The sequence below is a fragment of the Plecotus auritus genome, assembly GCF_963455305.1.
Source record: "Plecotus auritus genome assembly, chromosome: 3".
Classification (NCBI taxonomy): domain Eukaryota; kingdom Metazoa; phylum Chordata; class Mammalia; order Chiroptera; family Vespertilionidae; genus Plecotus; species Plecotus auritus.
Genome location: NC_137772.1, coordinates 147585230 through 147611396, shown reverse-complemented (window position 1 = coordinate 147611396; position 26167 = coordinate 147585230). Strand labels below are relative to the sequence as shown.

The 26167-nt window shown below is 38.7% G+C and overlaps 1 protein-coding gene across 23 annotated transcripts in view; it reads right to left on the bottom strand.

Annotated features, from left to right (window-relative positions):
- Positions 1–26167, bottom strand: part of PPFIA2 (PTPRF interacting protein alpha 2) — a 492483-nt gene that overhangs the window by 145624 nt on the left and 320692 nt on the right. For all 23 annotated transcript variants that reach the window (XM_080661577.1, XM_080661567.1, XM_080661586.1 and 20 more), the window contains one exon: positions 22701–22775. In XM_080661577.1, coding sequence (XP_080517703.1) covers positions 22701–22775 — 75 coding nt within the window. The remainder of the gene's footprint in view (positions 1–22700; positions 22776–26167) is intronic.

Genomic DNA, 26167 nt, shown 5'->3' with positions numbered 1-26167 from the left:
GTGACCATTATGACTGAATGACTAGGATGACCAGAATGATTGGTTGACCAGTCGCTATGACGCTCACTGACCACCAGGAAGCTGATGCTTAATGCAGGAGCTGTCCCTGGTGGTCAGTGCCCTCCCACAGCCAACCTCCCGTGGCCCCTCCCCCTGGCGGGGCCAGCACCGATTGGCCCTGATCACTGGCCAGGCTGAGGGACCCCACCTGTGCACAAGTTCATGCACCAGGTCTCTAGTTTTAAAAATAAGTGTGGATAACATTTTCAATACTCTACCCATAGTTTTGTAAATTTTTTCACAGATTTTATCACTAAAATTATTTTTAAATTTATATTTCTAATATTAGTTCTTTGAAGGCTGGGGTTCTTTCTTTTTCCTTTTTTAATCTTTATTGTTGAAAGTATTACATATGTCCCCCTTTCCCCTCATTTACCTCTTCTAGCCTGCTCTGGTCCCCTGCTCCAGGCCCTCACCATCCTATTGTCTGTGTCCATGGGTTATGCATATATGCATACAAGGTCTTTGGTTGTTTCTGACTTGGTTACCTATATGTCCTCAAGGCTCCAAACAGTGCTTAGTACTGTCCAGTAGATAGTATAGAGCACTGATTAACAGCATGAAATATGAAGTAGAATTCTGGTTCCACTACTTTTTGACAGTGTGGACTTAAGTTATTTTCCGTCTATGTGCCTCAGGTTCCTTCCCTACCCTCTCTCTCTCCCTCTGTCAATGCTGACATTTGTAACGCCAACCTCAAAGGTTACTAATGTGAAGATAAAATTAAATAAAATGTATAAAACACTTAGAAGAGAGGCTCTTATGCTTTAGGTAACTTATAAGTGCTGGTGATTAATGTTTTACTAAATGTTTACTGAATGATTATTGTTTCTGCTAAATATAAGTATGATATTGAAATATTACCTTTATATACATTTTTATAAATTTTTTCATTGTCTTCAGTTTTTTTTTAACTTTTATTTCTACTTAATTACTGCTGGTATGGGAATGCAATTGATATTTGTGTCTATATTTTACAAAACTTTATTAAATTTACTAATAAATTCCAAGCACTCTATTTTGGAGTTAATTTTTTTACTTTCTTTGAGCTATAATTTTCAAATAAAATTGTAAGTCTTTAAAGTATTAAAGTGAGGTTTTGATATATATGTACATTGTGATCAAGCATTCTTTATATTCTGTGTTCTAGATGTTATTTATTGAACTTCAATATTCATTCTCTTACTCTTTAGCAATAGAAATCCTTCATATGGCCAAGTAAATACAGGTTGTACTTGCTGGTCTCTTTTACAGCTTAGAGTGATTGTGAAACAAGTTTTGTTAAATGAAAGTAAGCAAAAATCATTGGTACTACTTCCTTATCGTGCCTCTAAAAGTTATGTTATCCTCATATGTTTCTTGATCCGCTTCCATATCCTGCTGGCTAGAAGTGGATAGGCACTTCAACCCAAACAATTGTGGCAAGCACTTCAACCGAAAGATACAAGTCGTGTGTATGTGTGTGTGTGTGTGTGTGTGTGTGTGTATGTGTCAAGCCAATAAAAATTCTGATAAACTCTATCAGTAAAAAAGGAAAAAAGAAAGTTACACAAATGGATCTTATGATTTAGAACCACCTACGTAGTTTGGAAACACCATACTGAGTTTGTGAACAGTTAAATTAGTTACTTTAGCTGTTACAGGAAGTATGTCTAAGATGATGCGCTCTACCAGTGATATGAATAATTATGATATAAATGGAATGTTCTTTCTTACATTTCAAGGGGTCATGGTCCTCAGCAATAAATTCAATAACCATAGGTTTTCTACCATCATGGTAGGAAGTGTGCAAAGATAATTGCACACTTGGTCTGAGCACCATTTTGGACTGGGGGTGTTACCATGAGGTGATCTGATGGGCAGATGGAGTTTAATATTCAACCCAAATACCAAGTAAGGCAAGGTGATGCAGGGTTGGATGTTAGCCAAGTCATGCATGAGACATATATCAGAGTCCCTTGGAGGACTGGGTTACGATCTGAATGACTTAAGGCCAGGAATGGGGATCAGGGTGTATGTTGGTCCAAACATTTAGGTCATTAGTGTCCTCTTGCAGCAAATCCAGGACTCAGTCTTGACCTCATAGGTATTTCCACATTGAGCCTAAAGGTGTCACTCCCTGAACCTTATGTTGAATACCTGGAAAAGTGTTTTGAGCATGTTAGTTTCATTTCTGGTGAACTTAGTCCTACATTCCAAAGCATATTCCAGGAGTTCTAAATAATGTTGGGCCAAAAGCTCCTGAACACTTGCATGATATTTTAATCACCCTTTCATGGGAAAAGTTCTATGTGTCTCCCAACTTATTTTCATTAGAGAAGTAAGAATCATCAACACAATTTTGATTATTAGCATGCTATTTATCATTTAGTGAGTGATATAGTCATTGTGCTAGACTTTTTTTTTTTAATTTTGCATTATCTCATTTCATTGATACAATACTTTCAGGTAGGTATTGATCTTATCCAGTTTTTACTGATAGATATTTACAGGTTTGAAATGAAAAAATGACTTATCTAAAGTCACATAGCTTGCAAATGGCAGGCTAGGGAGTCAAACCCATGTCTGTCTGCTTCAAAGCCCATGGTTTTTATCTACCATGTTTCCCCTCTAGTTCTCAACTATAGGCTCAAATGAGAATCAATTATATAAGTTTTTTCTTTTATTTTGTTGAGTTCAGATAGCTTGGATACATTTGAATTTTTCAAGTGATGCTGTTATATGACATATACCTCTATGTCTCTTCTTTGGTGACAGGTTTCTATGTATCAGAAAGAATTTTTTAAAGCACATCAGAGATTCAGCAGATTGCTCTCCTTCTATCTAATCTACAATATGAAAGCCTAAGCAACCACACAACCGGCCAGTAGCTATGATGGTCACTGACCCCCAGGGGGCAGGTGCTCAATGCAGGAGCTGCCCCCTGGTGGTCAGTGTGCTCCCACTGCTCAGCTGACTGATGGGCACCAGATGCCAGGCTGACGACTGGCGGACGCAGCTGCAGTGATGCGAACCTCTCCCACAGACACTCCCCCTTTGCACCTGAGCGGCAGCGGCAGGTGCAGTGGGGCCAGGATGAGTGGGAGCGGCACGGTGCCCAACCTGAGCTTGGGCTCCCCCCCGGGTACCTGATGCTTCACACACTACTTCGTGCTATGTGGGATCGACATGGACAGCAGGCTGGAGCCCAACGAGCTGGCGGGTAAGGCAGGGCTGCAGCCACGTGGAGGTCCACTGATACCCACAGGCCAGGCCGAGAAACCCCACCAGTGCACGAATCCATGCATTGGGCCTCTAGTCCTATATAATAAAAGCCTAATATGCAAATCGACTGAACAGCGGGACGACCGGTTGCTATAATGTGCTCTGACCACCAGGGGACAGACATTCAATGCAGGAGCTGCCCCCAGTGGTCAATGTGCTCCCACAGGGGAAGCGCTGCTCGGCCAGAAGCCAGGTTCATGGCTGATGAGTGGAGCGGTGGTGGCGAGAGCCTCTTCGCCTCCCCGTCAGTGCTAAGGAGCAGCGAGCTGAGTAGTAAGGAGCAGTGAGCAGGCAGGCGGTAAGGAAGGAGGGGTTCTGGGTTACGAGAGGGATGTGGACATCCCCCAAGGGTTCCCAGACTGGTAGAGGGCACAGGCCGGGCTGAGGGACCCCCCCAACCCCCAGTGCACGAGTGTCGTGCACTGGGCCTCTAGTTTATATATAAAAAACCTAAGTGACTATTCGACCATTCAACCGGTGCTATGATGCTCACTGACCACCAGGGGGCAGATGCTCAATGCACAGATATAGAAAAATGGAACAGACTGATGAATCTCAGAAGGAAGGAGGGGAGGAGGAGGGTGGGAAGAGATTAACCAAAGATCTTATATGCATTCTAGAGGCCATGCATCAGTGGGGTCCCTCAGCCTGGCCTGTGGGGATCAGGCTGAAACTGGAAGTCTGACATTCCCCGAGGGGTCCCGGATTGCGAGCGGGTGCAGACCAGGCCAAGGGACCCCACTGGTGCACAAACCCGTGCACTGGGCCTCTAGTCCTATATAATGAAAAGGGAATATGCTAATTGACCATCATGCCCTCACAAATGGCAGCACCCACAGCCCATAAAGAGGGAATATGCTAATTGACTGCCATGCCCTCATAAGATGACAGCACCCACAGCCACAATATGGCGGCGTCCAGTCCCCTCAGCCCCGCCTCATCCAGCTGGAGTCCCCCAGTCCCCTCAGCCCTGCAGGGGAAGGCAGTTAGGGGTGATCAGGCCAGAAGTGGAGGACAGTTGGAGGTGACTGGGCCGGCAGAGGAGGGCAATTGGGGATGATCATGCCAGCAGGGGAGGAGTTAGGTGTCAATCAGGCCAGCAGGGGAACGGTTAGGGGGTGATCAGGCTGGCATGCAGAGTGGTTAGGGACAATCAGGCAGGCAGGCAGGCGAGTGGTTAGGACCCAGCAGTCCCGGATTGTGAGAGGGATGTCTGACTGTGGGATCAGGCCTAAACCAGCAGTTGGACATCCCCCAAGGGGTCCCAGATTGGAGAGGGTGCAGGCTGGGTTGAGGGACACCCCCCCGCCCACCGCTGTGCATGAATTTCATGCACCGGACCTCTAGTATTGAAATGATAGCTTATTTTCCTCCCCCAGCCCTTCTGTTCTGGATACACAGAAACATCAGTGAGGATACAAATTTATCCAATCCCTTGGAAAGATAATGCCTGTATTTATGGGAATCAGTGGATAATAACCCAAACCTTGTGAAGATATTTAAAAAGGAGAAATTCAAAGAAATGAGTAGTACACAGACAAGGGCAGTGGCTCAGGCATTTACTAGCTTGTGCATTTCGGGTGAGTTGCTTCAAGCTTTAGAACCATGTTTTCTGCATGTTTAAAATGGTGATAGCACTTCATGCTTTATAAACTCTCTCTGTTAGTAACAGTGATTATCTCATGATGTGGGGATCTGTAGACCTGAAGGTGAGGAGAGGTAAGTGATTGAAGCTGCCTGGCAGAGTGAGAAAAGGCAGCATTTCAGTAGTGCTTGATTTGGTCCAGCATCTCAAAAGCATACGATCTCCCAGAAATATTGTTAACGCACTAGAATCTAACTGTATTGTATTTTTTCTTAAAAACTATATATTTTCTCTCTCCTCTTTTCTCTTCCTCCTTTCCTTTTTTTAAAAAAAAAAACAAAAACAAAACAAAACAAAATGGATTTTAAAAAATTTTCTTAACACATATTATGATTTTATTTGCAGATTTTTCTTCCTTATTTCTCACAATCATAGTGCTTTTTTGGTGGAAAATAACATGTTGGTTCTATCAACATATTATTAAATAAGAAGATAATTTCAATGATAAGTGTTCATAAAAATATTCAACTAAGATATAAAGTTATGATGATTGATAGCTGTGAAATAAAGAATTTGGCTCTGCCCAAAGAGGTCAGGTCTCTGTCCTAAGCTTTTGGGAAGTAATCTATTTTTACACCTGCTAGAAATAGCTTTGTTTAGGGTGGGGTCTGGACCTTAGGGTGGGGCTGGCCACACTTAATATTGTCTTACCTTAGGTGTAGGTTATGCCAGGATGACCTACCATATGATTTAGGAGGCTTCGCATCTTGAACTGGAGGCTGAGATCAGTGACAGGGACAAACAATTAATGATTCTTCTATAATGAAACCTCAGTAAAAACTCGGGACACTCAGAGATTTGGTGAGCCTCCTGGGTTGGCAGTGCTCTGTGTGTATTATCACATATCAGTTCTAGGAGAGAAATGCATCCTAAGGACAATGGACATTTAAAACCCTCCCAGACTCTGCCCTATGTGCTTCTTTCTTTGGCTAATTTTGGTCTATAACATTTCCCTATAATAAACCATGACCAGGGCCCATGGACACAGATAATGGGACAGTGGGGCCAGGGGTGGGGGGTCGGGGTGGGCTGGAGGGGGACCAACTGGGGAAAAGGGGTACATATGTAATACTTTCAACAATAAATAATTATTTAAAAAATAAAATTAAGACAATAAAAAATGATAAGCCATGACTGTGAGTATATTAGCTTTCAGTGAGTTCTGTTAGTCTTCCTCGTGAACTACTGAACCCGAGAGGACATTTGGGAACCCCCTGTATGCAGCTGGTGTCAGAAGTCAGACAGTCTTGTGAAGGATTGTGCCCTCAGACTTGGAAGGTTGGCTCAGCATGGTAATGGTGTTATGGATTGAATGTTTCTGTCCCCCCAGTATTCGTATGTTGGATACTAACACCCAATGTGATGGTGGTAGGAGATGGGGCCTTTGGAGTGTGATTAGGTAATGAGGGTGGACCCCACATGAAGTGGATTTAGTGTCCTTACAAAGGAGACCCTAGAGGTCTCTCTCGCTCATTCTGCTATGAGAAGACACAAAGAGAATGCATCATCTGTGAACCAGGAAAGCAGGCTCTCACCAGGCACTGACTTTGCCAGCGCCTTGATATTTGACTTTCCAGCTTCTGGAATTGTGAGAAATAAGTGTTTGTTGTTTAAGCCAACCAGACTATGCTAGTTTGTTGAAGCAACCCTTCCCCAAAAGTCTAAGACAAATAAATTTCATATGGTACATACCAGGTGATGAAATTTGTGATGTTTTCTGCTACAAAGTTTTTAAAAATTAAAATCATGAACAAATTACTATTTACAAAAATAATAAAACAACAGCAACTACAACAAACAGATTAAAGCAATCCATGCATCCTTTTGACAATCATTTCCTTTTAGTGTCCCAAATGTTCGCTTATTTGGAACTTTCAAATTTCTCAACATTTGAGATTCATTGTTCTTTCCCTTTAAAAATGAAATGGAAATAAAGCCATGCTGCAGAAATCCTCTCATCTTGTTTAATGTAACTTGAAATCTCACATTTTCTACACGGAAAACAATGACCAATACAATGCCCTTATGCCATAGACTTCAGAAAACTATCCAGAACCACTGATACTGAAATACACCAAGGAAAAATATTTAGATGCAAGGTTTAAAATCCATTAATCCAATTCATCCAAAGAACTTCACATACTAGATGTTTTAATGTGTGTGTTTTTCTACAGAGTTGAGTGTTTAATTTCAACCCAATATTTGGCAATTTAAAGGCATGTTAATTTAACTAATTGATTTAAGACTTTTTATTATCTTAGTTAACACCTGTTTTTTTTCTCTGTCAATATAATAAAGTTATGAACCTTGAAATAATCCATGGAAATATAACAATATAAAGATGTCATGATGAATTTAAATAGCTGGTAGAAGATAAACTGTGAATTTAGAAACACAGTTTTCATATATAAAGATTTTATTTTATTTTTTATTAAGAGAAAGGCCAGGCATTCCAGTGGCAACTGTTAAATATTCAAATTTAGAGTCAGACATTCTGGCTTTCAATTCTTTCTAACTAGGGATAACATCCATAATATTTCATTTAGTTCCTCTAAGCCTCAGTTTCCTCATTTGCAAAGTGCTAGTAGTAATTACACTTTTCTCATAGGGTAATTGCGATGATTAAGTGAAAAATGTATGTGCCCATATGCATGTTTGGGGGAAGTGTTTTATAATGCTTAGCATAGTGCCAGGCATAGAATAATCTCCCCCTCAAAATTGTAGATGCTTTTATTATTAGCATAAATAAGTGAATTGCAAGTCATTTCTAAAATTCAGGTAGTGGTACAGGATCTTCCTATAAACAAACACGGTACAGTATTTATTTACCCAATAAAAGAAGATTTAGGCCTAAGTATAAAATAAAATACTATTATTTTGTTTATCTCCAAGTTCAAATTGTCAACTGAAAAGAAATTTTATCTACTTGGCTACTAACTAGCTGATATTGAACTTTGAGCATGATACTAACAATACAACTTTAGTACATAAAGTTTACAACATACTTTCTTGTATATTATTTCATCCAAATGTCATGAAATTTGAAAGATAGGCCATTCCAAAATGTGTTCATATTCCATTTCACAGATGAGAAAACTGAGATACATAAAGGTTAAATAAATTACCAGGTGTTACATAATTAATAAGTGATAGATAAAGGACCCAAACTAGACTCTTTTGACTTCAATTTAAGCATTCTCTTTTATTTTTTACTTTGAAACTTGTTTCTTGATGAATTTCATTAAAATGTATTCCATTTAACTTTTTAAAATAATTCATCTGTCTCATAAGAATACTCTAGTAAACACATGGGTAAAATAAATGGGCCAATTTATGAGGTTTATGATCAAAGCATTAATATCAAACATGATCTTGTTATTAATATGAAGAGAAAAAAGCACTTCAAATCTCCATGTGCAAAATAAAACAACCAGGTCTGTTTTCACAAGAAGAACACATCCTATGCTTTTATCAAAAAAGATATATATTCAAAACAGAAGAGTCTGAAAAGACTGCAAACAGACTTCAAATTTCTTACATACAACAGGAGTCATTTTTAACTATATTTTAAACAAATGCTTGGCAATTGTAAAAATAGTGGAAGTGGAAAACAGTAATTTCTTTAGCTCTCTTTTCATTGTTGGGTTCTAACATAGTTATCATAGACATCTTGATTTCCTTTTATTTGGAAAAAGAATCTTTGTACTGGAACAGTAAAATTATCAATGGCAAAGAAGACATTTTCTATTGATGATAATAATGTGGGTAATTTTGTTTCTATACCTATCTTTACAATGCAATATTATTATAAAGGATAATTTAGAGATATAATAAGAAAACGCAGGCATTTGTAAATTACTGCCAGTTTGACAGTGCTGAAAGCAATATAAAGCAAAAAAAAAAAAAAAAAAAAGGACATCATTCAACTATTCAACTATCATTAAACTCTTCCATGAAATAAAAACAATTAAGAACTATATACTTTTCTACACCCAAATAATACAATTCCAACAGGGAAAATTGGTTCCACTAAGTGGATTCTTTGGAAACTCCTAACAGTTTGCAGGCAAGCTAAAAACATTACATCAAAGAATTTTACATTGTCTTCTAGGGATATATGTTTAGAGCTGCAAGGACATCAGTATCTTATGCAAATACTGTTGTCATTAAAAAAATGCTATTTCTTGGTAAGTTTAACCATGGTGATTTGCTTCAAATGCTAATCAAACCAAAAAACTTGATTTTGACTAATAGGATTTACTAATAATGAAAATAGTTTCATACACTTACTAATGATGAAAATAACTCAGCTGAATTAGGATATGTAGTATACATTAGAAAGTTTTAAGATTAGTTGTTATTATAAAGACAGTGATAAACAAAAATTATGTCTGCCTTTAACTCAGAGACAAAAAAATAAATATAATTAAAATGAAAAAAAAAAGAAAATGAGCAATTGGCACAGGGTCTATCAAGATAAATAACATCAATTTTGGGATTTGGAAATAATTTAATCACTTCAGAATAATACTATTATCAGTTACCCCAGTCCTTTAATAAGTACTGCTCAACAACTCTCCCACATTCCACATGATTTTCTGGGATTATTTTAGCCATTAAATTTCCTTCTGTCTAAATATAGCTGAGTTGCTTATGGATTTCAGAAGCATCCTGATTTTTACCCCTGTTAAGTTTCAGGGAAACATTTCACCTCTGGATTTATTCCAAGTGACTAAAGTCATCTGAGACAACTTTAACTTCATATTTGTATCTCTTTCTTTCAAATTATTATGAATAACACAACTTCATAGATTTAGACAAGGAAATACTGTGGTAGAATTGTAATAGATTAAGTGTTGTGGAAACTTAATGAGTTTCCGTTCACATCCCCTTCCCCTTCCCCCATTTCTCAGAGGAAGCGGTTCTGCTACCTGTTACTGGTTTTGAAATCATGCTTATCCTCTATTGTGTTGCCCATTGATAATCCCTTCCCTTTGTGTCTTCCATCTTTCTTTCTACTGGCTATAAGCATTTTCAATAGGCTGTCTCTTACTATTGCTTTCATATTCAGGTTTTACTTTCCACTCTTCTGTGTTGCAAACTTCTCAAAAGAGTATTAGCATCTCACATTTTAAAGTTTCTGACTCAATTTCCTTTTATCACAGCTATTCTCCTTGCATTACAGTTATTGAAACTGTCTTTGCAAGCATTTCTAGTGACCTTCTAATGGTAAGTCTAATTGCCTCATGTTAGACATCATCCTATATGCCTTCATGGAACTTTTGACACTGTTGATCACCTCCAATCCCTACACATAAAACTCTCTCTTTTGTTTCTCTCTCTCTCTCTCTCTCTCTCTCTCTCTCTCTCTCTCCCTTCCTTCTTCCATCCCTCCATCCCTCTATCTCTATATCTCTATCACTATGTTTATTTGCTTCAAAGACTGAGTCACTTTTGTTTCCAGCTTTCATTGCTCCTTCCCAGCTTCTTATTGTCTTTTTAATGTAAGTTCCACTTTTTTTTGGTATTTATTCACCTTTTCCATTCCTTTCCATAAATCCAACAGACTACTTATTTTTATTTTTTATTTTTTTTAAAATATATTTTATTGATATTTCACAGAGAGGAAGGGAGAGGGATAGAGAGCTAGAAACATCGATGAGAGAGAAACATCGATCAGCTGCCTCCTGCACACCTCCCACTGAGGATGTGCCCGCAACCAAGGTACATGCCCTTGACCGGAATCGAACCCGGGACCTTCCAGTCCGCAGGCCGACGCTCTATCCACTGAGCCAAACTGGTTTCGGCCAGACTACTTATTTTTAAAACAACTCAAAAGGATTGTTGCAACCATTAAATGGTGAGATGCATTTAAAGCAAGAGCCATGCTCCATCCATGGTTTTATTAACCTCTCAAACATGCTGTTGCCTCAACCTCCTCCCTCTGTCCTGATCCATAAATGGTACTTTATTTGTCTATGAAAGTTCTTTATTTTTTAAATAAGTCTTTATTGTTCAAAGTATTACATATATCCCTCCCCCCCTTGTCCTTTCCCTCTCTGCCCCCTCAAGCCTTCACCACCCTATTTTCTGTGTCTATGGGTTATGCATATACACATATGCGTTCATTGGTTGATCTTCCCCCCACCCCCTACCTCCGTACTGTACCCTGCCTTCCCTCTGAGGTTTGACAGTCTGTTCAATGTTTTTATGTCTCTGGGTCTGTTTTTGTTCATCAATTTATGTTGTTCATTAGATACCACATATGAATGAGATCATGTGACACTTGTCTTTCTCTGACTGGCTTATTTCGCTTTTCTAAAGAAATAGAACTTCAGGTAGAATTGTAATAGATTGAGGGTGGTTGTAGATAAGGTAAAATTGAATGTCAATTTCTTTAAGAAAATTCTAATTGAAAGTTATTAAATTAAATGGTTGGAATAAACAGAACATACAATATAAAATTCAGCCTGTAACTCTATATCAGTTCTTTTTATGTATAATGCTATCATGTAGAAAAGCTTTTCAAATAAGCACATTTGTGTATCACTGAAAATTAGTCTGTCAATTAAATTTTTCTGTAGTTTCAGAATAATCCATATGTCTACTTTAGTTAAATAATTTAAAAAGTATACAGACTTCTTCTAAAGGAGAATACATATTCTTAGAATGTAATCTATTTATTCTTTTTACTTGCTTTGATTTTACATTGTTGTAGTTTCCAATTTTAAGTGATAACAAAAATACAGTCAGCCTGTGTGGGCTATTCAAACAGGCAAAAAATAAAAGCAAATTTTGATTACATATATTCATTTCAATATTGCTTTTTTCATCTATATCTATATTTTCCAGCACTAAAAGGACATAAGAAATAACAGACAGGTGTAATACTTCTATTCTACACAGTTCAGTATTTTCTCACACTAGCCCCTCATTTCTTTCAAGAATTTTTTCTTTCAAAATCTGAACTATAAACACTGTACATTTTCTATCATATATAGTTTTACCTTTAATTTTTGTGGGTACAATTGGTCTGCAAAATTAAAAATATGATCGTATCTCTTCCCTCCTTACAAACTCTTTGTTGGCTCACCATTTTCTACAGGGGGAAGCCCGGTCCAGCCATCCCTAACTCAGATCTGCTGTCACTGCAGCTTCTTCCCATTCCCTCCTCCTGCTGGCTTTCTCTTCCTCCAAGTCCATTTGGTAAGTGCTTTATAGTCACCCTTCAAATTGCAGGTAACTTTTTTCCTGTTGGAATATTTTAAAAATATTTTTCCAGCTCTATTGAGATGTAATTAACAAGTACCACTGTGTAAGCTTAAGGTGCAAAATGTGATGATTTGATATATGTATGTATTTAGAAATGATTATCACAAAAAGGTTAAATAACACAGCTATTATCTCACATAGTCACCTTTTTTGGTGATGAGAACATTGAAGCTCTACTCTCATCAAATTTTAAGTATGTAATATAGTATTGGTGACTATAGTCACCATGCTATACGTTAGATATCTTAATCTTATTCATCTTGTAAGGGAAAGCTTGTATCCTTAGACCAATGTATCCCCATTTCCCTCAACCCCTCAGTCCCTGGAAACTACTAATCTACTCTGTTAATATGAGTTTGACATTCTTACATTTTACATGAAAGAAAGGTCAGACAGTATTTGTCTTTCTCTATCTGTCTGACTTATTTCACTTAATATAAGGTCCTCAAGATTCATTCATGCTCTTGCAAATGACATGATTTCTCTAGGAAGACTTTTTTTTTTTTTAACACCTTCTGCTTTTCTTCATCCATGCCCATACAATTAACTACTCTCTTGTAATACTAAAAAAAGTAAGTAAACTTTGTACTTATTAAACCTTTCACTTACTTTAATTTTCACATTAGTCATACTATATTATAATTACATTTTTTGTGGTAAAGTGTACATAACATAAAATTTAATATTTTAACCATTTTAAGTGTACAGTTCAGTGGTGTTGTGACATTCAGATTGTTATGCAACCATCACCACCATCCATCTTTATAACTTTCTCATCTTCCCAACCTGAAACTCTGCTCATTAAATAACACACCATTATAATTACTTTCTCTCATGTCTATCTCCCATACTAAAAAGAAGAATGATTGCTTTATTAATATCTGAGTTTTATTATTATATATTTTGATCCCAAGTAGTGAACATACTGCCTGATTAACAGAATATGCCCATCAAATGTTTGCTGAATTGAAATGTTATGATCAAAATCACATATCAGATCAACAAGTTACATCAGATTATGTCAACTTTCCAGTTCTAATCTAATATTTACACACACACACACACACACACACACACACATCACATCCTTTTAGTGATATTCCTTTTACAAAACAAAAACAAATCAAATCAAAACTATACCTTCAGTGCTTTCTCATTTTATAAAATATGAATTCCAAATTTTGATCATGTCCTTCAGGCACTCTGAAATCTGAGTCCTATCAGTATCTCCACCCTCCACATCTATATATTTTCACAACTTGATTCTTACTAACACATTATACATTACTAGAGGCCCGGTGCATAAAATTTGTACATGGAGGGGTGTGTCCCTCAGCCCAGCCTACACCCTCTCCAATCTGGGACCCCTCGAGGGATGTCTGACTGACCATTTAGGCTGATCCCAGTAGGATCAGGCCTAAACAGGCAGTCGGACATCCCTCTCACAATCCAAGACTGCTGGCTCCCAGCTGCTCGCCTGCCTGCCTTCCTGATTGCCCCTAACCGCTTCTGCCTGCCAGCCTGATCACCTCCTAACCATTCCCCTGCCAGCCTGATTGATGTTTAACGGCTCTCCTGCCAGCCTGTTTGCCCCTAACTGCCCTCCTCTGCAGGTTTGGTCTCCCTCAACTGCTCTCCCCTGCAGGCCTGGTCACCCTTAATTGCCCTCCCCTGCAGGCCTGGTCACCCCTAATTGCCCTTCCCTGCAGGCCTGGTCCTCCCCAACTGCTCTCCCCTGCAGGCCTGGTCACCCCTAACTGCCCTCTCCTGCAGGCCTGATCACCCACAACTGCCCTCCTCTGCAGGCTTGATCACCCTCAACTGCCCTCCCTTGCAGGCCTGGTCCCTCCCAACTGTTCTCCCCTGATGGCCTGATCTCCCACAACTGCCCTCCCTTGCAGCCCTGGTCTCTCCCAACTGCCCTCCCCTGCTGGCTATCTTGTGGCAGCCATCTTGTGTCCACATGGGGGCAGCCATCTTGTGTGTTGGAGTGATGGTCAATCTGCATATTACTCTTTTATTAGATAGGATAGAGGCCTGGTACATGGGTGGCGGGCAGCTGGTTTGCCCTGAAGGGTGTCCCAGATCAGGGTGAGGGTTCCCTTGGGATGTGGGGTGGCCTGGGCGAGGGGCCTGTGGTGGTTTTCAGGCTGGCCATGCCCCCCCGGCCACCCAAGTGGAGGCCCTGGTATCTGGGATTTATTTATCTTCTATAATTGAAACTTTGTAGCCTTGAGTGGAGGCCTGGGCTGTCCAGGGTGTGCGGAAAGCTTGGCTTCCTCTGTTGCCGGGAAAACCCAAGCCTCCTGCTTGCTCCATGGCTGCAGCCATCTTGGTTGGGTTAATTTGCATACTCGCTCCTGATTGGCTGGTGGGTGTGGCTTGTGGGTGTAGCGGAGTGATGATTAATTTGCATATTACTCTTTTATTAGATAGGATTATAGAATCAACCAATTTCAGGTTCTCTTAATCTTACTGGCTGCTCAGCCTGAAATGTTTTCTATCACTTTTGAAGCTAAATCTTAGTCTTTCTTCATAGGTTAGAATTCTCTAATCAGAATAAATACCCTTCTCCTCTCTGCTCTTCTGGACTTCTAGTTTTGCACTAAATTACATTTTACCAATATGTTTATATGTGCATCTCTATCACTTGAGAGCAAATTACATGTAAATTTGCATAATTTTTTACTCATTTTATTTTTTCCTATTCCTGTCTGTCAGAGACTCACAGGATTTTCTGCATATGGTAGTTGCTCCATAACTATATTTTGAAGAAACATCTTACTAATTTGATGTATATGATCAATACATTGGTGTTTATTGAGCATGCTTAAAGTTATTCAAACGCTCTATTAAGGAAATAGCTAAGGAACAATGTGAAAACACTGGTTACCACAAACTCTATACAATGAAATTTGACAAATATATGTTGATCACAAGGGTCATATCATTGTGCTGAGTGAAACAAATAAAAATGAGCGAGATGCAGTCCATTTTCTCAAGGAACTAACAACCTGGCTTATGCATGCATATAATTAACCCTAATGCTTGGTGAGCATTCATAATAAGTGCTGAAGCAATAAGCTTTAGCAATTTAAACTAAGGAGCAAAGGCTGTTGGCAAGAAACCATAAAATATTTCATCAAAATTGTGATGATGTCTGAACTTGAGTTTCAATGGGGAACTATAATTTCAGTGGGTGAATTAGAGTTGTGGAGGCATTCCAAGAGAGACATCAGCATAAGATTTAGAGGCAGGAAAAATGTGGGCTGCTTTCAAAAACAATGAATACAGTGATTGAACAAGACCTTAGTAGAGGCAGTAGGGGTAGTGGAAGTTAGAGCTGGATTTAAAGGTTAGGGCCATTGAAGAGGTTCTTGATGGTATATTAAAGGTCTATGTAATATATGTCATTATATATTAATATAGTACACTATATCATTATGTTATTAATATATTAATATGGCACACATTATATGTAAGTATATATTACATATTGGAATATGTTATGAAAAATAATCATTATGATTGGATTTTGCTTAATAGGTTTATGGGTGAAGAATTATATAGCAGAAAGGGATAGGGGATGAACAGACAGAAATCCTATATAATAAAAGGCTAATATGCAAATTGACCAAACGGCGGAACGACCGGTCATTATGACACGCACTGACCACCAGGGGGCAGGTGCTCAACACAGGAGCTGCGCCCTGGTGGTCAGTGCGCTCCCACAGCAGGAGCTCTGCTCAGCCAGAAGCCGGGTCACGACTGGCAAGCACAGTGGCGGTGGCAGGAGCCTCTCCTGTCTCCAAGGCAGCGCTAAGGAGCAGCAAACAGTAAGGAGTGAGGGGTCCCGGAATTCGAGAGGGATGTCTGACTACCTAAGCCAGCACACGGACATCCCCCAAGGGGTCCAGGCCTGTGAGAGGGCACAGGCAGGCTGAGGGATGTCCCCTCTCCCCGCAGTGCACGAATGTCGTACATCAGGCCTCTAGTCTATTATAAAATCCCAGGTGTGAAATAATGAAGACTTGAATTATGGTGGTTTTAATGTATGTGGAAAACAATGAGAGTAAATAGATTGGGGAGGGTAGATTATGAAACAGTTAAATATATGGATTGGAACTCCCTCAATACAGAGAGTTATGACAAATGCAAAGACAAGCACATTTTCAAATCAGAGAGAAGTGTCACATTAGGAGCTCATCTGTAGCATAGTAGTATGTAACTCCAGTATTATTCTGCTGATATAAATGTATTTAGCATAGTGCCTAGAGGTTTAAAGTACTCAGTAAATATTAGCTATTATTATTAAGTGATCAATAGAATGATCAAGTATGGAAAATTACATCTTACTCTAAAATATGTTTATTGTTTTATTTGTTTATAATATAATAAAAAGTTATTAAAATTCAAATGCTACAGAAATATATAGTACATACACTTGCAAACACAAGAAACAACTAATAATAACAATTTGGTATGTCTATCTAATTTTTTTTTCTATGCTCACAATAACATATTATTATTATTATTATTATTTGTATTTATACAAAATTAGGATCATTTTATGCAACTTCTTCCTTTTTGTAAAATAGAATGTTTTGGAGCTCTTTCCAGAACAGAACATATATAGTCTCATATTCTTTTTAATAATGCTACTTATTTCATTGCATTCAAGTGCCATAGAAAATCTAAGGGACATGGGAAACTAGGTGGAGATTCAGGCTCAACAGTGCATATGGTGCCTTTGTATATATTAGAAAATAATTCTCTGTAGGTGATTACAGCCCTGAAGGTGCATATCCTGATTAGCAAATCCTGAACTGGATGTTAATCTCTCCTTGGGTTCCATGCTGGACACCTGTGGCCAAGAACAATCTATAGAACCATTAGCAAAACTGTGTAGAAATGCTAAACCAGTGTCTAAAATCTTCTGTGAAGCTCAGAAAAGAGCATGGACTTTGAACTATAGATTTGGTTTCTTTTCCACAGGAGTCATGGCTGAAGCCTCGGATGAATGACAAATAGATGAGGCCTCCATGGGAAAGATTATATAAAGAAAAGATACTAAAGAGAGATAACTTCAAAACCATCTGTGAGAATGGTTTAAGGGAAAAACAATAAGAGACAAAGAAACAGAGGGAAATGGAATAACAATACATAGATTATAGAATAAACTATTAATGCAATATAATGATGATAGAATAAACTCTATCATCTTTTAGACTCTACATAAGCATATATATTGTTATATACATACTAGAGGCCCGGTGCACAATATTCGTGCACAGTGGGGGGTTTCCCTCAGCCCAGCCTGCATCCTATCCAATCTGGGATCCCTTGAGGGATGTCCGACTGCCTGGTAGGATCGGGCCTAAATGGGCAGTCGGACATCCTTCTCACAATCCAGGACTGCTGGCTTCCAACTGCTTGCCTGCCTGCTTTCCTGATTGCCCCTAACGGCTTCTGCCTGCCAACCTGATCACCCCCTAACCCAGGGGTGGGCAAAATTTTTGACTCGAGGGCCACAATGGGTTCTTAAACTGGACCGGAGGGCCGGAACAAAAGCATGGATGGAGTGTTTGTGTGAACTAATATAAATTCAAAGTAAACATCATTACATAAAAGGGTACGGTCTTTTTTTTTTTATTTCAATAGTTTTATTCATTTCAAACATTTTAACAAGAAGAATGTAAACACTAATTATTATAATTTGAAACTTCAAAAAATGGAGGAATCATAGCACAATAATATACCTTATATTGAAGATGGCAAAGGCAAAATAAAATTGCCTAACAAAGGAAAGGTACAAAAGCCTTTCAAATTAAACTTAAATATAATAAAATAATTTAAAACTAAAACAAATAGAAAAGAACAAAATGTGTAAACAGTAAATTAAACATTTTCTTTAGTGCAACTTCCAAATTATGGCCGGGATGTAGATGTAGATGGCAATGTAGACTGGGTTGAAAGGTTTTTGGTCTTTAAAACATCAACTTCAGTGGGAACAGTGTTGTTGGTCTCCTTTTTAGCTAATGCTCTGATACTGTGCTCTCCAGGGGCGTGTCTCCCTACATCACCACGATAACGTGTCTACGCATTCCCAGGGCGATGTCGGGGGACGCGTCCGTGGGCATTACAAGGAGCCTCTGGAAGATTGAGAGGTTGTTCCTTCTACTGAATGGGCAGATATAAATCCACTCACTCAGAAGAAGGAGCTGTGGCCATGTTTCCTGACGTTGCCATGTAAACACTGCTGCTGGTGAAGGAGCGAAGGGGAGAGCAAGAGAACTATTCCGCTCTTTCAGCTCCGCGGGCCAGATAGAACAGCCGAATGGGCCGGATCCAGCCCGTGGGCCATAGTTTGCCCACGGCTGCCCTAACCACTCCCCTGCCAGCCTGATTGATGCCTAACTGCTCCCCTGCCAGCAGTTAGTGTTTTTTCCCCTAACTGCCCTCCCCTGCAGGCCTGGTCACCCCTAACTGCCCTCCCCTGCAGGCCTGGTCCCCGCAACTGCTCTCCCCTGCAGGCCTGGGTCCCTCCCAACTGCCCTTCCCTGCAGGCCCGGTCACCCCCAACTTCCCTCCTCTGCCGGCCTGGTCACCCATAACTGCCCTCCCCTGCAGGCTTGATTGCCCCCAACTGCCTCCCTTGCAGGCCTGGTCCCTTCCAACTGCCCTCCCCTGCTGGCCTGATCTCCCACAACTGCCCTCCCTTGCAGGCCTGGTTCCTCCCAACTGCCCTCCCCTGCTGGCCATCTTGTGGTGGCCATCTTGTGTCCACATGGGGGTAGTCATCTTGTGTGTTGGAATGATGGTCAATCTGCATATTACTCTTTTATTAGATAGGATAGAGGCCTGGTGCATGGATGGGGGCCAGCTGGTTTGCCCTGAAGGGTGTCTTGGATCAGGGTGGGGGTTCCCTTGGGGCATGAGGTGGCCTGGGTGAGGGGCCTGTGGTGGTTTGCAGGCTGGCCACGCCCCCCAGCGACCCAAGCAGAGGCCCTGGTATCTGGGGTTTATTTATCTTCTACAATTGAAACTTTGTAGCCTGGAGCGGAGCCAAGCCTTCTGCTCGCTCCATGTTGGCAGCCATTTTTGTTGGGATTTATTTATCTTTTGTAATTGAAACTTTGTAGCCTGGAGTGCAGGCCTGGGCCAGCCAGGGTGTGTGGAAAGCTTGACTTTCTCCATCGCTGGGGAAACCTAAGCCTCCCTCCTGCTCTCTCTGTGGCCGCAGCCATCTTGGTTGGGTTAATTTGCATACTCGCTCTTGATTGGCTTGTGGGCGTTGCTTGTGGGTGTAGCGGAGTGATGGTTAATTTGCATATTACTCTTTTATTAGATAGGATATGTATATATCAAGGTATCACTTGCAGTCTGAACTCCTGTGCTCTGATTTCTCCTTCTGAATCCAGAAAGTGAAATAATTCAGAAAAATGTTTGGATAAATTCCTTGTTATCTGAAATCCCATTATCACGACCAGAAATCTAGGAATTAAACAGATTCTAGTAATGTGATATTCTCACTCTCCAAGCTTGTTATATGAACTCAGGAAACAAATAGATTTGAATTATAAGGGATTTGTTATGTCACTCATATGTGGAATCTAATGAGCAAAATAAACTGATGAACGAAATAGATCCAGAGACATAGATGCATGGAACAGAATGTGGAATCTCAGAGGAAAGGTGGAGGAGGTGGGTGGGTGAGAACTGATCAACCAAAGAATGTGTATGCATAACCCATGGACATAGACAATAGGGTGGTGAAGACCTTTTGCAAGGGGCAGGGAGGGCTAGAAAGGTTAATGGGGTGGGGGGGAAAGGCGGATATATGTGATACTTTCAACAGTAAAAATTTTTTAAAAAGGTAGAATGTGAAGAGATTCATGCTAGGTTTTTAAAAAAAGGAATTATAAGGGACACTTCTAACTACATCATAATTTTAGTTTAAAATCTAAAGCATCAAATGAAATGTTCCCCAACTGCCAGCTCATTTAGTCATTTGCAGAAATTTTGTTCTAATAACTGATTGCTTTTCTTCTATCTTACATGTTTTTATTTGACTCTTAAGAATGTGCTCTTAAGTAAGTTTTGCTTTTTTAAAATAAAAATTTTCTCTTTATTTTCTAAAGTACCTTCTTCAATTATTTCCTTTAATATCCTAACTATCTAGTTCCCCTTTCTAAAGCTGCCATTAGCATGAATTTTTCTAAACTGATTTTTGTCAGTTTTCTAAATGTATTGTTATCATCAATAAACGATGACTTACTTATAAAAATTTCTTGTACTAATTGCTGTTACTATAGAGAAACAAGTCAAGCTGTGTTTTCTGATTTTTTTTAGTATTTCATTGTGAAATATAAATAGCATTGTAAAGAAAAGTTGACTTGTTCTTATGTTCTTTCTTTAAAAATCACTAATTACTTATAAACTATTTATTGTTTGAGAACTAAGATACCTTTATTTTTTATATTTTTTGCTGGATCTTTGCATTCCTTAACTCAGGTTAAGTCTCATGGAAATTAATTACAATCAACAACAACAAAATATATTGAAGTTTATAATGAGTACACAATTACTTTCCTCTTATTTATATAAACAATTTAAAACAAAAGCATTCAGAAAGGCTACAGTATTTTGAGAGTAATTTCAGTGATTTAAAATTAATTAATCTATATACCATAAGCGATCAAATGTACCATACAGCCTACAAGAGACAACAACAATATTTGAGGGCTAAAACTGTGTTAAAGACAAAATTTTCTCCACTTTTGTTCTCAATTGCTGTTTCTCTATGTAACTGGACTCTTCAGTTGCCATCTCTGGAGCAAAGTTTCAGAGCCTCACTGGAATGTATAGAACATTTTTATTTCAGCATAAATGCTTCAGCCAGGTGGTCCCTTTGTTTATGACAAATAGAAACTTTACTACTGCCATATTAAGCAAGACTTTCAAATCAGTAGTCACCAAACCTTTTGTTTGTTTACCCTTATTAATAAAACATTTTGATTCACCCAAGATAAACATAATAACAATGACAAAATACATACACTTAACATTTTCTTCCTGCACACTCTAGGAATTAGCACACTCACATTGCAGATAATTTACATATTCTCTCTCCTGAAAAGACTGAGTTTTTGTCATTACCCATTATCTTAGTAGTTCTTTTCTCCATCCAGTTTGCTAAGCTATCTGGTTGCTAAAAAGCTTTTTCTCTATATATTTTAAACTGTTGTTCCACCATTTATGCTTTTTAACACTGTTAGTCTTTAATTCACATGAAACTCATTCTTCCTGTAATTAAAAGTCCATTACTTCTGATATTTAAATTGTTAAACCTGGAACAAAGAAAAGCATATATAAACTTCTTATTTTAAAGAGCAGGGAGTTTGTATTGGGTAAAATTTTTAGCCTGATTTAGAAATGTGTAAATTTGTTTGTGTGTGTAGTGTAAATGTGAATATTATTTTCTTACAAATCCCTTGATAATACATAATTAATTACATTAACCTCACACTTCTTTACTGATTTATTGAACAATTCAATAATTATTGAATTATTTTATTATGTCCACTACTAGTAATAACAATATTGACATGATAAGAATAAAGTTCTGGAAAAAATATCCTCATTGATAAAGTGCGTATGTGAGTGTGTGTGTGTGTGTGTGTGTGTGTGTGTGAATGAAAAAGAGAGAGGGAAGAAAAGAGAGAGAGACGGCTATTTTAGTGGTATATACAGCTTAAATTTGTTATATGTACTTATAAATTTGTTATATAGTCTAATGGCCCAAGTTCATTTGTGCACTAATAACCAAAAGAGGCAAAATCTTCTAAAGAAAAAAGCTCTGTAATACTTTCAACAATAAAGATAAATTTTTAATAAATAAATAAATAAATATACATTAAAAAAAGGAAGAAAAAAAAAACAGCTCTTTAAGTCTGAGATGATTACAAAATATTTTCTTAAAATTATGGATTAGATAAAATGAAATGGATTCAATGATGCCACTAAACATGGGCACAATGTTTTTTAGAAGATAAGAATAATAAGGTCCCGAGGGGAAATATATTTATATCTCCAAGGAATTAACTTCATTTGCAACATTATCTAAGTTTAACAGAAAATTTTCATGTTTTTCAATTTTGGAGCCAAGTTTTGCTTCTCAGAAGGACTGGCATTCTGACTGCAGTCTTTCTCAATCCCCATCTCACTAGTTTGCATGTCACTAGCTCTTGCTAAGTCTCCTTTCATCTCTCAGTGACAGATTTGAATCACCGGAAATGAGAAAACATGACTGGCAACCAGTTTCAACAGGCCTTGTTCAGTGGCAGATACAGAATGTAATTTATTCTGTGTGACAGTTTTAATAAATGTGACATAAAACATGAGGGAAATAATGTTAGCAATATTGCACCTCAGAAGAGGAGAAAGTTTGGTATGTTACCTCCTGATTAGCAGCAGCTAGTTCTTCTTCCAGTGTAGAGACTCTTTCTAAAGAAACCCTCAGTCGCTCCCTTACCTGGAAGAAAAACCAAAAATGTGCCGTAATGTACATCCCATACATGTTAAACTGCTAATCCGCCATTAACATCATCAAAGACAGTCACAGTTGGCTGTTTTCCCACTATTTATAGTCCTAAGCATTCGGGAATACGATGAATACATTGTCATCTCATTGTGCCACTGTGTCAAAAGAGACTTCCTTGTAACTAAGTCCTTTTAGTGTTCAGAGGATAGATTTTCTGGTGGTTTTGGAGATTGACCCATCTTGTTCTCAATTCTGATTCATAGTATGTGAAGGCCAAATTTAAAAGTTTAGTAAGATTTAATGAGGAATATAGGTTAGATAATATATGAAATAGATAAAAACATACAAGCAATTTTAAATATGTTAGAGAGGGAGAGAGAGAGAGAGGAAGGGAAAGGGAGAAAGAGAAATATCAATGAGAGACATCCATCGGCTGCCTCCTTCATGACTCCCACTGGGGATCAAGCAGCAACCCAGGCAACTGCCCTGAACGGGACGGAACCGGCAACCTCTCAGGGCATGGGATGATGCTCAACCAACTGAGCCACACTGGCCAGGGCCATAGACAACAATTTTTAAGTTGCAGTTAAAACATTATTTTCCGCCCTAACCGGTTTGGCTCAGAGCATCGGCCTGCGGACTGAAGGGTCCCGGGTTCGATTCTGGTCAAGGGCATGTACCTTGGTTGTGGGCACATACCCAGTAGGGAGTGTGCAGGAGGCAGTGATCAATGTTTCTCTCTCATCGATGTTTCTAACTTTCTATCCCTCTCTCTTCCTCTCCGTAAAAAATCAATAAAATATTTAAAAATAAAACAACAAAAAAAACACATTATTTTCCAATTAGCAAACAAACAAAAAGCACTAGTGTCCTATAAATCTAAAATCTAATTTGAAATTTTCAAAAATCTCAATATACTTTTATACTGTATAATGTTATCTGATATATATTCAGGTGACTGACTGTACTTAAATCTTGAAATAATCTTGAGTAATAAAGAATAAGTATATGAGTGGAGGTTAACATTAGTTATTTTCATTATGCTCAAATTCTCTGCAAATTGCTAATACATATACGTAAATGGATATTTGATAACAAAAACAATTATGCAGATACTTCATGATATCTAGGCATACTAGATGGACTGCCAGGTATCAGTGCTGTTAGACGAATATCCAATTGTTCATAAAAATGCTTATGCTGGTTTGGCTGAGTGGATAGAGCATTAGCCTGCAGAATGAAAATCCTGGGTTCAATTCTAATCAAGGGCACATGCTGGGGTTGCAGGCTTGACCCCCAGTAGGGGGTGTGCAGGAGGCAGCCAATCAATGATACTCTCTCATCATTGATGTTTCTATCTCTCTCTCCCTCCCCCTTCCTCTCTGAAATCAATAAAAGTTTTTTTAAAAAAATGCATAAAACTTATTCTGATTAATAACTGAACAAGAGCTACTTGGAAGAAACTTTTTGATGATGTGACTTAGGAAATACTTTTGTATGAACATCTTGGAAAGATGCCAAAGAAGCAAATATCCCCCAGGCATGAAAATAGGAGGACTACTGCTATGTGGAATGCAGATATGAACAGAGAATTTCAGTAGTTGTGCTCGATGTTTAACAAGGATGATTGTAAAGTTTTATGCCCACTTCCTAAAGTACCAACTATAAATATGGGTATTCTGATAAAGGTTTAGGAATCCTAGTTGATGAGAACAGCAATCTTACCTAATAATAGAGAAACATGTAAATTGACCATACCTCTGCTATGCCCACAGCCAATCAGAGTGAGTATGTAAATTAACCTAACAAAGATGGAAGTTAATTTGCATACATACCTGGGTCCCGGGAACCTCCTCAGCACCCAGGTCACTCCCAGCCAGCCAACTGGCAGAGGCCTTAGGCGTGGGAAGGGGCCGAGCCTGCGATAGGAGGGGCAGGGGGGAATCCCTTCCCAAGCCTAAAGCCTGGGGCGGAGGCTTTAGGCTTGGGCAGGGGCTGAGCCTGGGATCAGAGGGAAGGGGGAAAATATCAATGAAAACATCCTCAGTTGAGGATAAATAGAAAAATAAAGAAAGAAATGTCATATCCTATGAAAGACACATCTTGAAAATGTTTAAAGAAAGTTGTCATTTTTTCATGGTGAAGGGACTGGAGTCCATGTTGATGAAAATACCTTGGCAGCTGCGGTGACTGGCAGTGGCTGCAGCAGTGGGATGATGGGGCTGGCGCCTTTTCCTGATCAGCCCGGTCGCCTCCCGCAAAGGGAGGCCAAACTGTGGCTTAGGTCAGCTCCCAACGGGACATCTCCTGAGGGCTCCCAATATGTGAGAGGGGGCAGGCTGGGCTGAGGGACCCCTCCCCAGTGCACAAATTTCGTGCACTGGGCCCCTAGTGGTTAAATATAAGGAAATGTTTTCACTGTATGTAACATTGATTGGATCTCATTTAGACTGGTGTGAAGAGACCATTTAGATGGTCTTAGGTGACCCTGCTAGCTGTTCTCAACCTGTGGGTTGCGACCCACAGGTTGAGAACCGCTGCTATAGAGCGACCCACAGGTTGAGAACAGCTAGCAGGGTCACCTAAGACCATCGGAAAACACAGATATTTACATTACGATTCATTAACAGTAGCAAAATTACAGTTATGAAGTAGCAACGAAAATAATTTTATGGTTGGGGGTCACCACAACATGAGGAACTGTATTAAAGGGTCGTGGCATTAGAAAGGTTGAGAACCACTGTACTAAGCCTTCAAGAAAACAGTATCACCCCTCAATAAATTTAGAATAGCATTAAAAACTTAATATTATATTATCCACAAAGTAATGAATCTGGGCTGTCTTTACAAGAAAATAAAAATAATTTCTGAATATATTTTGAATTAATGTTCTAAATGTAAACACTGCTGATATAAATATCAATACATTAGATGAATTTTTATTCACATTTATGTTAAGATGAATTGTTTTCTGTATATAATTCACCATTCACTAATTTATGTTAAACTTAGTAAAGAAACAGTAGGTAGGACAAAAGGGTAACTTTTCCAGGGTTTAAAGGACACTAACATTTTACCTTGTGCGCATAGGTGGAACTCCATCGATAGGGAAAAAAATAGTATATCTGACAAGCCTTTCACCTTTTTGCTCTGCTCTGAGCATAGCATCAGCAGGATACCATAATTTCATTAATTCTTCTTGTTGGATTTGGTGTTCTTTTTTCCCCTAAATATAATTACACAATTTATAGCCTTGGCTCTAATCTTAACTTTATTATTTTTTTTTTACTATTTGACTATGTTCAATTCATCAATTCCTGCATAGTCTTTACATTAAGATATATTGATTGTTTATTTAGAAAGCTATAGTATAACCCCCAAAA